The sequence below is a fragment of the Diorhabda sublineata genome, chromosome 3 (genome assembly GCF_026230105.1).
Source record: "Diorhabda sublineata isolate icDioSubl1.1 chromosome 3, icDioSubl1.1, whole genome shotgun sequence".
In the NCBI taxonomy this organism is placed as follows: Eukaryota; Metazoa; Arthropoda; class Insecta; order Coleoptera; family Chrysomelidae; genus Diorhabda; species Diorhabda sublineata.
In genome coordinates this window covers 16,843,132-16,858,762 of record NC_079476.1, presented here as the reverse complement: position 1 = coordinate 16,858,762, position 15,631 = coordinate 16,843,132, and the positions used below count along the sequence as shown (strand labels likewise).

Here is a 15,631-nt window from a genome sequence, read left to right as displayed (position 1 = left end):
ATTTGAGGACTATTCGGTTTTGTAGGAAAGTAAAAGAATAAATGAGAAAATGTAATGAATTGTGAAGAAAATTTATTACCAAAAATATAATAAAGTATGTGAACAAACGCTATCATAGAACGACATAAATAACAATAAAAACCGAATACCTTGTATATAAAATTCACCAGCAGTTTTTATTACACCATATACTATCACAGTAAAATTGTAATATTCATAGAAAAATACATTTATAATACAATAAATATCAATTTAAAATATAGACTGCCCAAACAAGTATACACTGATCGCCACAAAAAGTGTCATTTTTTTAACAATTCCAATATTTTCTATATTTTTTTGCTATATCAACTTCATTAGAGAACTACCTTTCAAAAATTTCAATTTCAATGACATGAGATTATCCAACCAAACAAGGTATCATGGCACGACGAGGACCCATAATAAGCTCTGCTAACCCCTGGATGGAGCGTGTAAATATTAAGACAATTAGTGACGTGGATGTAGTCACTGTGGTTGGTTTGATACAAGATTATGGTCTCAAAGCAATGTTTCACATGTTTTACTTTCTTTAAAGATACTTCTTGAAACAGGTCGCCAGAAATGTGAAAGGACTATAATTTACAGTTTTTTATGCTGAAAATGGTGTGAAACAAGAACTTGACTACCTAGAAGTTTTATGGAACAGCGGCGATAAATACAAGACATTTGCAAGTCCAGGTTTTTGTTCACGAGCTTTAAATGGCCAATAGCTTTAAGGTTAGAAATTATCCTGTAGAAAAATTAAAGCTATCCACTAAGTAAGAGAAATATCCAGGGACACTTAAAAACAACTGTTACTAATTACAAAAAATATCTGCATATGGCTCAAAATATTGACCAGGTGATTCAAAATTTAAATAAGCAGCGTGGGAAATATGGAACAATGGACAAACATTTCCTTCACAAATAAGTCTAGATATTGTTCAATAGCTCCAAATGGTTGTCACATAGTTAGGAGGAGAATTATTGAATTATAGTCAAAAATAGGGCTTCAATTATAATGTGGGAAGGTATAAAACAGAAACAGTTTCTAGAATTTCTATAATCTTTTATATAAATAACCAGTCGCTTATTGTGAGCAAGATCTTCTCTACACAGATAAGTCTAGATTTTGTTCAAGAGTTCTAAATAGGTAGCCATATAGTTGGGACTATTGAGTCATGAAGTACTCAATTATGCTGTGGGAAAAAATAAAAGTTACAAGTTTCATAATCTTATATGGGAAGAAACTGGAATCGCTTCTTGTAAGCAGATACTTGACGTTAGGACGTAGAGGTTAGAAATTATTTGGTAGAATAATTCAGGACATCTATATAAACAAGAGAACACTCCCAAACATTAATCAAGCAATAAAGAATTAACATAGTGAGGAATTCGGAACAAGTTTTCTACACAGATGAGTCCAGATTTTGTTCACGAGCTCTAGATGGTTACCACAGAGCTATAGAAGGGTGTGTGATTCAATAATGACAGTAGGTATCAACCAAATAGAGTGGTCTGAAATTTACTACATTTAGAGTTGATAAAAAGAAAAGTTAGAGCTTCTATAACTGCCGAAATCACTTTAACCAAGTTGTTTCTTGTTCTTCAGGATCTTCTTAAGGATAAAGTGATATTGAAATTGATTGTATCGATACCACGACGTAAGAATAGTAGAACTTGTTAAAATTCAAATTTTTTGAAATAATTTTGATCTTAAATATATATTTTTTAATATGTTTGGTTTATTTTTTATTTATTTTATGTTTTTAGGGAATAAATTATTATAAAGGAGAATGTAGGGAATTTTTTTGACAAAAGCTATTAATGGGTTGCTTTTAGTGCTGATCAGTGCAGTATATATAAAAAGTAACTATATCAATCTCATTCTTATTATTATGAGTATAAATAGAAATATTTTCATATAACATTGAAGATATACTAGAATTGAAAAAAATAACTAAATTTGATATAAAATATTGATTCCAATTAATTACAGCTCAACATAAAAATTTTATAGAGAAAAAGTCGATTTTACCACATAAAAAAGTAAATTAGATATAAAAAGCTTAAAAATGATATAATTTTTGGTACCTATTCAGTTCCACTACCACCTTACTTTTTTTATATCAAAATTTACCTTCTATTTTCTTTTAATCTCGCTTATATCTTTAGATTTTTCTTCCTTTTCCGTATTTTTTGTACTACTTTCACCATTTTCATAAGAAGTACTAGCTCTACTACTAGAATAACCATATACTAAGCTAGTACCTGTACGTTTAGCAAAACCCTTCGGCGTTATAATTTTTGTGTTTCGACTAATATTATAAACATTTCCCACTGTTGATAAGGTATCTCCAGCTAAAGTACTTGCAGGGTATCCATATCTAAAATATAATAATTAATAAAGATCAGTTTCGCTTTTAAGTAAATTACTTACTTGTGTTCCACAATTTTCACAGTATTTTCCTTTAAACTATTTCCTAAGACAGCCGCTGATGTTTCTAGTCCTCTATATATCGTACTAAATCCTTCAACTGCTCCAGCTGCGACCGTCAAAACACTTTTTACTTTATCAGAAGCTTCCTCTTCTGGCATACTAAAACCTTTGACCAACAGCTTAGTACCACCCTTTTGAATGTGGGGCGCCAAAAATTGACCTAAACGCACTGTAGCAGCTCCGACTCGTTCAGCTAAAAACATTATTCTTTATGGTAAATGAAGAATTTCTAAGTACACATCATCAATAGTCACAATTTTCTAGTTTTGGGCCTTGGTCTGCTCAAACCCCAAATTATCTCACCTATAAATCCCGTTACTTTCGCTGCCTTGTTTGTAGCCGTTTCTGCAACTTGGATTGTTTTTGCTAGGGTCGGTGGAACATTTGCTGGTTCTGTTGCCGGTTGGACCTTATTGATAATAGTAGGAGTCGTCCTATTGAAAAAATCCCCAGCTTTTTCCGCTCCTCTTATAATACCTCTAGACACTAAATGGGCACCTATGAAAAAGAAGAAATTAACTACTTTGATTCTAATAATTTTTCTTGTTTGGGTATTGAATGCTTACCATCTACAATCTTATTTGAAATGTGTGTACTGTAATCTTCGCGTTGATCTGATATTCTTCTTTCTCTCCATTCCTTTATATCTTCCGCAGTAGGTGAGGGGCCAATAATACCGTGAAGGATACTTTCTAATAAATCAAATACTTCTTGATCTGCATCAGACGGTAGGATAATACCAACTGAACTACCTGAAATTATTATGAAGTCAGAAAAAGATTTGTTGTTTGATCACAAACATTTTGATTCATCATTTTTATATAAATTTTTGGTGTCCACATCATTCGTAAGAGATTCAGAGACATTTTTGGGATATTCCTTATCTAGCCAGTCTCGAATCCTTCTGATATATCATACTATAGCTCTAGATTTTTTCTTGAGCTGTACCTGGATGTTCTACTTCTTTCACCAGTTAGACATAAAATTTTTCCCAGTAGTCTATCCCATCATCTGCAATAATTGGTAGAATAAAACCAACTGAACTGCCTGAAAGAATTAATAAGTCGAAAAATGGTTTGTTGTTTGATAACAAACATTTTGATTTATCATTTTTATATAAATTTTTGGTGTCCATATCAATAAGAAGAGATTCAGTGACATTTTGGGGATATTCCTTATCCAGCCAGTCTCGAATCCTTTTGACATATCATACTATATATGGGTGTGTTCCTTCTTTCTCCAATTACATAACTAAATTTTTCCATACAACCTTGTATGGAGTAACAAAATTGTAACTAGGTTTTCAAATACATTCCAAGAATCCTATTCGGCAGCAAATACTTGGAATTATTATTCAATAAAGAAGTAGATGATGCTAGCTAACAACAAATCAAATAAAATTATTAACAACAAATCAAATAAAATTATAGTTAATACAGGCGAAATTGTAGAGAAGTTCCTTTTGCTCTCTTTGGGAAAAATTCATTGGCTGCTTTCCTCTTGGACTCTGGTGTCTAATGGTGAATCCATTAGTCATCTATCAAAATGTCAAAAACAGCTTAGTCTTGTGCAAATTATTCATGAAACATTAAGTGTACATGTTCAACTCTCACTATTTTACTTTGAATTGGAGCATATAACCACAATTAAATTCGTCATACCATAATCAATTCTAGTGGTTTTTCCCGGAAAACAGTTTTCCTTTAAACCATTCAAACTTTTCTATCATACTAAAATCATTATCTTTTGAACTAATTTTAAAATAGTTAGTTTTTTAAAGTGAGCAGAGGGCTTACCATTGCTACAGTCAATCTCCCATATTTATCTATAAATTTTTACTGTTTAGCATATTTTTACCAGTAAATGTTTTACTGGGTGAGTTTTAGCATCATATGGGGATCATCGGGCTCCACCAGTCTCAAATCTTTTCACTTGTATCTGAATTGCAACTTCTCATGTAATCCTATATGGAATTGCAAACTCCTTGAAATCTGTGAATTTTTGGTTTTTTATGACTAAATGTAACCTGCTGGCTGATATTTAGGGACCTTTATGGTTTAAATAACCCTGCTTAATCCAGTTCCAAATTCTTCTACCCATACATGGATATTTCTTCTTTCCAGTTACACAACCAATTTTTTTAGGCAGTCTTATTGGAACCCAAAATAAAAACTTGGTTGTCAAATTGATTCCAAAAAAAAGGTTTTCCAGTGTTTAGTTTATTTTTACTACCAAATATTTATTGAATGAGATTCAGAAACATTTGAAGTTCAGGGGTATATCATCAAGCTCCACAGTCTCAAATCCTCCCCGAGTTGCTCCTTCTTTCCCTATAAAAGCCTTATATGGGATCTAAAAACTGTGAATTTTTTCTATTCATTTGGTTTTTCAAGACAAAATATATCCTAATGAATAATACGATGAAAACTTTGGTCCTGCTAGTCTCAAAATCTAGAAGTACCAGGTTTTTCATTCTTTTGCTGTAAGTAACATCATTTTTTACAGTCTTGTATGGGGTACCAACCGACTAGATATTGCATAACATAATTTCTGCTGGTTTTTAGTAAATTAAATCTAAATGCATACACTTAACATTAATAACGTAAAGATTATTATTGTATTATAAAAACATACCTGGTACACTGGCATTTAAATCAGGCAAAATAAAAGCACCATAGTTAGTCCTATAACAAGGCGATACTGCAGGAACCAGAGGATACACCCATGATCCTACTTGTAAAACTGCTTTCGGAGCATTTGGTTCAGTACCTAAATTTATATAAATATCAATACTATTCGAATATAATAAATAAAAGAAGTTACCTTGTACTAAAGATATTGTTAAAGTTTCTGGCTGTTGCGTTGACAAAACTTCACCATTAGGAGATATAAAATAAACCCTGACATTTTCATGAGTATATACAACTTCTTCTTGTAATTTCTGATTGGGATCCACACTCAATTCTTGAAGAGCAGTTGCTAAATCCTTATATGTTTTGGGACTTTCTGATTCTGATGATGACATAGCTTCGTCATACGAAGGTGGGTCTTCAATTAGACTACTCGAATTAGCACTATTTGTGGTTTGAATACAGTTGATTCGTGTTAAAACTTCGGCTCTCGTTTTTTTAATCTTTTGTATCATTACTCGCGCTTTTTCCCACGTAATGTCTGGATTTTCTGGACATTGGACTTGTACTCCCAAGGCTTCATCTATCAATCTAATACCTTCCTTATATTTTTCGATTGCCTGTATTAAAATACATAGTGAATAGACAATTGTTTAGAGAATTTAAACATTATATTTTATCAATTTAAAGTCTAATTTATTGAGTTAGTTGTTTTATAGAAATATATTTTCAATGTATCAGTATAAAAAAGATTTTGATACAATATACTTAATAATTAGAGTGTGCTTGTCAACTCTGTTTCTAATCAACAACCTAGTAGAATTTTTTGTGATTCATTGTTGTTAATTAGTTACAAAATACATAAGGTTGAATAATACTTTGAACGTTAAAAAGCCACCAACTTGTCTTGTACAAAATGAGCACTAACCTTGAACATGTGTAAAAAATATACTATCATTAATTAGATACTTTGATTATTTTTAATTCTCATAAAAACACTAAGGTTTGAAAAACACATAATGTAGGATTGATTTAAAAATTACTAAAACATTTTAGCCACCTTTTATTTTATGAAACACGCTTTTGTTAACAGAATATGTAAATTATTATATTAATACAAACATTGTACAATAAAACAATAACTAATGAAAAGTTTTCCATAACCATCAACTATTACTAAGAGTAGTTTCTACAGGAATATATGGCCCAGGAACCAAGCTCGATATCCCAATAGGCTCAGAACTTTTCATTTTCCAGGCAAAAACCTATCCTTACATGCGCAGCTCCTTGCACACGTCACAAATATCGTAAGATATTTATTCTATCACATAGCAGAGCAGCTCTACAAGCCCTTGAGCCCTACAAGCCCTAGTATGGGACTGCATCGAATCTTTGAACTCATTGGAGGTATACAATAGAGTTACTGGTACCTGGCCACACCGCCACACGGCAAAGATCAAGTCGATCACCTGGAGAAAAAAGGCAGAACAATTCCTTTCATAAGACTACAAAATTTCATAGGTTTCCCAAAAAGTCATGGTAATAAAAAATAGGAGAAACGAGAAAAAATCAGAAATGTGGAATCGAGTTTTCTTTCTTATTCTGCCAACTGGTCTCAAAAAGCCCTTTCATTGAGCAAAGATGAGCTAAGAAGAGTTACTGGTATCCTGGTTATTCAACTACCATATGAATAAATTAGAGACACTCACGACATTTTTTGTCGTTTCTATAAGGAACTAAAGAAAATGGCCAAATACCTTCTTTGTGAGGGCAAAGCAATGCATAGATGACTATGGTACATTCCAAGCTTTTCAAAGCTAGAAAAGGTAAGCCACATAGCCCCCAGTAAAGTAGGTCATTTTGCAAAATTGTTGCTACCCGACTGGAGGGCAGTCTGGGGTACACAAAGGTTAATGAGGTAGATTCACGGCTAGTTCAATTAATTTAATCTAAGAGTAGTTTCTAACAAAATAAAATATTATTCTAAAGCTCCGACGAGATATACAAAAGTAAAATCATAAATGATACTTTTCGTTTTTCTATTATTTAAAATAACAAAAAAAACAAGAAAAAAGATTTACTTGAGATTAATCAATGGAAAAACTAAAAATAATGACAAAAAAATTTACATTTTATATAATGCTTAGGTATGTTACTTATTTATCTACATTTCGATCATCCTTTTGGATTGTAGTTATAAAATTTAAAAAATTATGTAGAATCAAATACATAATATCATTAATCTTTACTCATCAACAATATTTAACTTAAATGTGATAATACAATAAGATTTAATAATACGCACTAAAAATTTTAATATATATTATTTTTACTCACCCCAGTTTGATTTTCTACTTCTTCTAAAGTTATAGCTTCATCAATTGCTTTAAAAGCTTCATCGTGTTTATTCTTAATTAAACTATATGTTTTTTCCCAAGAAAAATTTGGTTTTTTATTAGTTAGCATTTTCGGAACAATAACAATCTAATTAAAAGTTAGGTTATGTATAAGTCTAGTAAATATTGAAAATGTGAAAATTAATAAGACTGACCCATTTTAACTCAAATAATATTCCACATCATCATAGAAAACAAGTTGTATTACTTATATGTGAAATCAGTTTATTATTTGACCTTTGTACTATCGGATAATTTAACGTCATTCGAATGATAGTATTCAACATTTTTAAATTTACCGCTATTCTAGACGCTTCTAGAATTTTATGTATCTCGTATTTTCATTGGCTTTTAAATATTTCTGCTAGCACCACTAAAGATAAATTTGAAAGAGTATAACAGTGTTGTCAAAGTAAATATTCGACAATAACTCTACTATAATAAAAAATTAAGCAAAATTACATATTATTATATTTCTTAATTTTGATGATAAAAGAAAGAGAGATTTAGATAGTGAAGCCAAAAAATGATTAGTATATATCTAGGAAGAATAAAAGAGAGGCAAAAGAAGTATCACATCGACATAATTTCAAGAGATATGATAATGAATTATGAGAATATCATGTTGAGCTTTGTAATTGCTAAAACGTTTTATATCAAAATTGAATGATCAAAGATTAGATCTCGACAGACATCTCGTCATTCAAACCACATTTGATAGCGAGGAAAAACAATTGAAAGTCTTGGTAACAGGTTATTTGTGGAAATGAAGCAAATAGATGAATATTGGCGAAAAATGAATAAATTGAATTTCAAGTTACTTCTATGAGATATAATTGAAAGGATCGTATGAATCAAATAAATAATTAAACAAAGTTATTGAAGGATCTTCTTTCTATTCTGTAGATTTTTTATTACTCGGCAACCACGCAGTATATTTGACTTTTGACAGCCGGTATTCATTTTTTATTACCCATTCATCCATTTTGTATTTCCGCACGTGAAGTTTAAAGTGCCGTTTTGTAAAAAGAAAGTAAATTCGTTGAAAATGTTATCCGCGGCACGTGCCCTCAGTAGGAAAGCCCTAAACTGTTCCAAAGTAAATGTCGATCAAACGGGAAATCGAAATTTTAGCCACTTTATCACTAAAGTAAGTCACACATTTGACAAGTTATTTTTCGGTTTTTAGGGAATATTCCAATATCCCGTTCTAGTCATTACATAATGTTCTTGAGATAGGAAAACAAAGAAATTTCATTACAAAATCAGTGAAATATATTTTAGGCACATTTTAGTCTAATTTATTATATTGTTTGAGGTTAATTTTATCACCATAAAATTGCATCACTATCTTGTACTATTCCGAGAAAAAATTCTTAAGACCATTGCTGTTGTGTGTTTTACACATACTCACATTAAATAGATAGTTAATATTGTGTAAAAAAACCTTGTATTTGGTCTCTAGTTGAAAATGTTTTTGCCAGTCTGTGATGCAATGTCTTGTAATGAAATCTTCAAAATTTTGTGAAAGAAATATAAATTAATTTAACGTTTGACATGCTTTCTCGATGATAAATTTCAATGGATTGCAATAACTATCTTCCATATTGCCCTTTAATATTTATGACTTCCAGCTTCCACATTTTTATCTCACCTTGAAGCTGAAATATTAAAATCATGCTCTCCACTTCTCATTATTCATTCCAATTAAGAATTTTTTTGATATTTATAAACTTGAAGGTTATATTGAACTACAAAAGTTGTAACTTCCACCCATTTTGAGTTGAGTTTTGAGGTATTAAGGAAGTATATTTTTATTTTGTCTAAAGACCATTTTATACAATGCAATACAATTGAATATTGACTTACATGGAATAGTTGTTGGGATTTTCCATGTATGGATCCATGTTGTCCCCTTTTCTTGTTGCCACACTGGTGATTTTTAGTGTTTACAGCTGATCTAGAATGTGGGATGGCTCTATATGCCAGAGATCTTCGTTTTCTATTTCTCTCCCAAGTGTAGTTTTCTGCAGTTCCTTAGTGTCACACTTTGAGAAAATGTGATTAGAGGATTTATCCGCTGCATAATGGAATCTGCACATTGTGCTAAATGTAGCACATCTTCAGGTATCCATTGAGGCGACACTGCCTGGGAAAGACTCCTGTTAGTATTTGTAGGTTGTTTTTGCCCAGGTTGATACATTCAACAGGTCTTCTTTGGTTATAGCTTTCCAAGAGTGTATGCCTGTCTCAATTCCCTGGAAATTTTCCCAGTTACTGGTTATATCCCTATCTATCTTCTATCTAACTCATTTAGCTTGTCCAGGTATTCCCAAACCAGTTGGATCTTATGATGTTTGTTGAAGCTTAAAGCTCTAATGGCAGCTGGGTTATCAGACAAGATATGATTTCCTGTTTGTGACCATTCCTTTCTAGATTGAACAAAACACATTTTTCATTTGCATATATTTCTTCTTGAAAAATGCTTGATGTGTTGACCAGGCTTTCAGAGTGTTTGGTTCTATGCCCCTATGCTACTAAGTACCATAGGGCTCCGAATTGTTGCTATGCTCTATTTACAAATATATTTCAAATACATTTATTAAAAAATTTTGATTGTAAGTAAATATTGGGTGTAAGTAATTTTCTTATAGAGGATTGAATGCATTAATGGTGTTTTCTGATAGTTTACTTTATTGCATATGAAGGGGACGCCCGAAAATGCTTACTATATACCTAAAGATGTTCTCAAGTACATAATCAATTTACAGATTTAGACTAAGACAGTAAAATATTCATTATAAAATGTTACTGATTTCTATTCCAAAATTGTTATATCGTGGATAGTAAATCATTTCAAATTTAAATATATAAGAAGCACATATTCTACCTGTCATTCCTAGATCAACTGTCACCTATGAAATAAACTCTTAAATCTGTTGACTGGATAGCAAAAAATTCAAATATGAGGAAAGTTATCATTCTAAAAAACGATTTCCTTTTTTTAATTTTAAACAAATTCAATTTCCAATTCTTTTTGCTTTCCCTAGTATTAAATAATAAGTCACAATAATTTATGACCTAAATCTGGAAAATATAGTATAGTCTATAGCTAACACACTGTTGAAGTATTTGATTACTGTACTTTTATCGAGTTTAGTTCCTTTATATATATTCTAATTGAAATCTGTTCATACAAAAATGTAACAGGACATATATTGATTCTTAGGTCCTATGAAGATTGCTGACTCGGGTAGTTTTATGTATTTTGTTTTGTTTCAGAGACCTTTGTATGCATTAAGCCCTAAATATGATAACCAAATACGAAATAAGTAAGTTATAAACAAAAAATTATAGATCAAGCCGATTTTAATCAATTGCATATCTTTTAGGTCAGAGGGTGTTAAAGGTGCCGTTATTGGTATTGATTTGGGTACTACAAATTCTTGTGTTGCTGTTATGGAAGGCAAACAAGCCAAAGTCATTGAAAATGCTGAAGGTTCAAGAACAACTCCTTCAGTAGTTGCTTTTTCAAAAGATTCAGAACGATTGGTAGGTATGCCGGCTAAAAGACAAGCAGTAACAAATTCAGCCAACACATTTTATGCAACTAAACGATTGATTGGTAGGAGATTTGACGATGAAGAAGTAAAGAAAGATATGTAAGTTTAACTACATATATTTGTGAACAGTTTAATGTTGAATGTCTCAATTTTCAGGAAAACTGTATCTTATAAAATAGTTCGAGCATCAAATGGTGATGCGTGGGTTCAGGGAAGTGATGGAAAAATGTATTCTCCTAGCCAAATAGGAGCTTTTGTTTTGGTTAAAATGAAGGAAACTGCAGAAGCTTACTTGAATACCAAAGTTAAGAATGCTGTTATTACGGTACCTGCCTATTTCAATGATTCTCAACGTCAGGCAACCAAAGATGCTGGTCAAATTTCAGGTTTAAATGTATTGAGAGTCATTAATGAACCTACTGCAGCTGCTTTGGCTTATGGCATGGACAAAACAGAAGATAAAGTGTAAGTTTTATATTCACTTTAATAATTTTAAGTTAATCTACAATTTATAATTTTTTTAAAACAGTATTGCCGTATATGATTTGGGAGGTGGTACTTTTGATATTTCCATTCTCGAAATCCAAAAAGGTGTGTTTGAAGTAAAATCAACAAACGGAGATACTTTCCTTGGAGGTGAAGATTTTGATAATGTTCTTGTCAATCATCTGGTTTCTGAATTCAAAAAAGAACAAGGCATAGATATTACAAAAGATCCAATGGCTATGCAACGTTTAAAAGAAGCTGCAGAAAAAGCGAAAATTGAATTATCATCTTCTCTCCAAACAGACATCAACCTTCCTTACTTGACAATGGATGCTTCCGGACCAAAACATATGAATCTCAAATTGTCTCGATCAAAATTCGAAAGTTTGGTGGGTGATCTTATTAAGAGAACCATCCAACCTTGTCAAAAGGCTTTGAAGGATGCTGAAGTTTCCAAATCTGATGTGGGTAAGTCATCCAAGTAATATTTCACTTACATACTAAGTTTGTCAAATTCATATATATCAACATTATTTTTGTACTCTAGGTGAAGTTTTGTTAGTTGGTGGTATGACTAGAATGCCTAAAGTACAAAGTACAGTCCAAGAAATATTTGGAAAACAACCAAGCAGAGCTGTAAATCCTGATGAAGCTGTTGCAGTAGGTGCTGCAGTCCAAGGTGGTGTTTTGGCTGGTGATGTAACCGATGTATTATTACTTGATGTAACTCCTTTGTCATTGGGTATTGAAACTCTTGGAGGTGTGTTTACTAGGCTCATTAACAGGTAAGATATTTATTTAGGGATTAATTTAAAAAATAAAAAAAAATATTGCTGTTGATGATATTGTACAATTATAATTATTTTGCTTATCATTTGTCACTTTTTAAATAATTTGATTCTGAATTGATTCATTAAATGGATGAAAGCCTCTTAAATAATTCTGGTCTGATCTAGTTCCTGCTAATTCATACCAATTTCACCTTTCCAATGACATTGTACTTATCCTTCTTAATCAAAATAGAAAATTGTAGGCAATCTCTTTACCACTTTTTGTAACAAGTTCCAATTTATTTAATTTCTTCATTTCAATTTGGTTTGCTCTCCTATTTTTATTGCTAACATGCTTCTTTTGACTCACTAATATCCAAGTTTTTCCTATTAATTACATGCTGATTCTATTAATTGCTTGTATAAGTAAAAACAGTTTCAAATTTATCCATATCAATAGTGACCTTATGAAGTAATTTGATTTAATTTTCAGAAATACCACCATTCCCACCAAGAAGAGTCAGGTCTTTTCCACTGCTGCTGATGGACAAACTCAAGTAGAAATCAAAGTTCATCAAGGTGAACGTGAAATGGCTACTGATAACAAACTTCTTGGTCAGTTTTCTCTTGTTGGAATACCACCTGCGCCTCGTGGTGTACCACAAATTGAAGTTACATTCGATATTGACGCTAACGGTATAGTTCACGTATCTGCTAGGGATAAGGGAACCGGAAAAGAACAACAAATTGTTATTCAATCGTCTGGTGGTCTTAGTAAGGACGAAATTGAAAACATGGTTAAGAATGCTGAACAGTACGCACAACAGGATAAGATTAAGAAGGATAGAGTAGAAGCTGTCAATCAAGCCGAAGGTAAACACTCTGAAAATTTTTTGAATGATCTATTGTTTATTATTTTTTTTGGAAATTTAATTAAATAAATTATTATTTTACAATGTTAATAACTGTACATCTTTCAGGTATTGTACACGACACTGAAACAAAAATGGAAGAATACAAAGACCAACTACCTAAAGAAGAATGTGATAAATTAAAAGAAGAAATAGGTAAAGTTAGAGAATTATTAGCTAAAAAAGATGATGCAGATCCTGAAGAGATACGTAAAGCCACTACCACATTACAACAATCATCTCTTAAACTGTTTGAAATGGCATACAAAAAGGTAAGGAATTAGATTTTTTTGTAAATCTTTGATTATTTTTACAAACTGTTGTAATATTTCCCATTCTTGATATATAAATTTTGTGTTCATTAGCTTATGATAAAACAGATATGTGTTCATATGTGAGGTCCACTCAGCATCGGGGCAACATCCATGTCTTGCATACTTAATCCTGATGCCTTTCTACCTTTTCAGGTATAAGGCTTGTTGAAGTTGAGTCATTGTGTGGACTCCTTTTTCTGCAGCTGTTTCCATTATTTTCTATCCAGTGTCTTGTTTTATTTCCTGCTTTCTTAGCTGAAGAGTTTAATTCAAAACTGAAACAGTGGAATCTGCTTAAGATGTAAACATCACAGTTCGTATGAATGCTGGAGAATCTAGAATCAGAATTATTAAATATTTTGATCTGATTATTGTAATGTCGTCAGTCTTTGACAAATATGTGAAGTTTAAATTAAATTTGATCGCTCAAAGTAAAGATATATCAAGGCCAAATTAATAATGGGGTGTTTATAGAAAAGTATAGTTTACACATTATTTTGAAGGTGTTAAGTATCATTTAATTTTTGTCACTTAACTTCACTTGACATGGGTGCAAAAATTTTCATGGTCAAAATATTGAGTCGAATCATGCACTTTGGCATTATGCTGTAGGTATTGCTTCAAAACTAACAATTTTTACTTTGACATTTGATTGGTTGTTAAGAGAAAGGGAACTTGATTTCCACCTAGAATTGCGACTTGCATGTAATGTAAATTGCAATAAACTGATAAAGTGCAAAATATTGCATTAATCAATTGAGCTTCATCTACTGTATGCATTAGATCAAGATATTGTATCTTGTATTATATTCCTTTGGTTTTCAGATGTTTCTTCACATTTCTTCTTTTTTTTAATCTCATGTAACATACATATATCTTATAGGACAAAGTATTTGCTATATTAATTAAATATGGCAATGGAGAAGTATCCACCAATAAGGATCTTCTTTTCACACCAACTTAAAAAGTTTTTATGATAACATGGACTATAATCATAGCTGACACTTTTTATAAACCAATTACTGACAAATTCATATTTTAACTAAATCTATTTATAACTCCAATTGGTTTGAATCTTTTAAGGCGATGTACCATTTTCTTCAGTTAGTTTCCTTACGATTCATTTTATATTTCAGATGGCAGCAGAGCGCGAAAGTAGCAGCAGCAGTAGTCAGCAACAGGAGCAGTCACCACAAGAAAAAGAAAAGAAAGAAGAAAAAAATTAACTTAAAGATTTTTTTTATAAAACTTACAAACATTTTAGTGTAAATATGTGATGTCGTTGTTTCGTCGGGAGGTACAGATTTCCTGTTGAGTTAACCTTTAGACGGAAGTTTATATATATATATTTTTTCCGATTTAAAAATGTGCAATTTGGCATCTATTTAGCTATTTTTATTTTGGAAAAGTTCAGTAATTTTTCGCATAAAAAAACTTCCCCCTTTGGACTGATTTATCAGAAACGGTTGATGAATGATGTGTATCGAATGAATCTTTAAATAGTACCGTATGTGTTGTACAGTTCATTATTTTTACTGGATATGTTATGAATTTCTGTTACATTAAAAATAAATTTCATATATAATAAAATTGAGGTGTTATTTTATTTTTTAATCAGTACAAAGAGTAATAAAAGTAGTAACTTTGAGAGAAAATAAAAGGTAATAAAAAGTGGAACAGAATGAAGAAAGAAATTAAACCTTTAACTATTGAATACATTCAAGGTAGTTATATAAATATTTATCATTCTGCTTTACATTGTATAGTTTTACTTGTCATCTTACATTTCTTCATAATAAAAGCTAATTTTATCCTTTAACAATGGTACAGGTGAATGGTACTAATTTAGACTGAGTATTGTAATTTCCCACAAAATAATAAGCTATAACCAAAATCTGCAAGTAGTGAAGATTATTCTTGCAAAAAGCAAATACATTTCACTACCAAAAAAACTGAATGTACATGATTTTATCATTTAAAACTTTTCAGTCACGATGTTTCATGCTACTGGTTTGATGAAACTGCTGACTTTTCATCCTC

The 15,631-nt window shown here is 31.2% G+C and overlaps 2 protein-coding genes across 2 annotated transcripts; one reads left to right on the top strand and one right to left on the bottom strand.

The window, feature by feature from the left end:
• Positions 1–55: 55 nt before the first annotated feature.
• Positions 56–7,903, bottom strand: LOC130441033 (protein spartin). Its single transcript, XM_056774507.1, has 7 exons — positions 7,489–7,903; positions 5,345–5,771; positions 5,156–5,290; positions 3,088–3,273; positions 2,825–3,019; positions 2,462–2,714; positions 56–2,408 (listed from the first exon to the last, which is right to left on the bottom strand). Exons 1-7 carry the CDS (start codon positions 7,615–7,617, stop codon positions 2,165–2,167), a joined length of 1,569 nt encoding a protein of 522 aa, XP_056630485.1. The 5' UTR covers positions 7,618–7,903; the 3' UTR covers positions 56–2,164.
• A 573-nt stretch (positions 7,904–8,476) lies between these two features.
• Positions 8,477–15,185, top strand: LOC130441560 (heat shock 70 kDa protein cognate 5). The gene is made up of 9 exons (XM_056775289.1): positions 8,477–8,697; positions 10,830–10,879; positions 10,940–11,209; positions 11,267–11,575; positions 11,640–12,064; positions 12,144–12,381; positions 12,860–13,239; positions 13,347–13,549; positions 14,728–15,185. Exons 1-9 carry the CDS (start codon positions 8,596–8,598, stop codon positions 14,815–14,817), a joined length of 2,067 nt encoding a protein of 688 aa, XP_056631267.1. The 5' UTR covers positions 8,477–8,595; the 3' UTR covers positions 14,818–15,185.
• Positions 15,186–15,631: the final 446 nt, after the last annotated feature.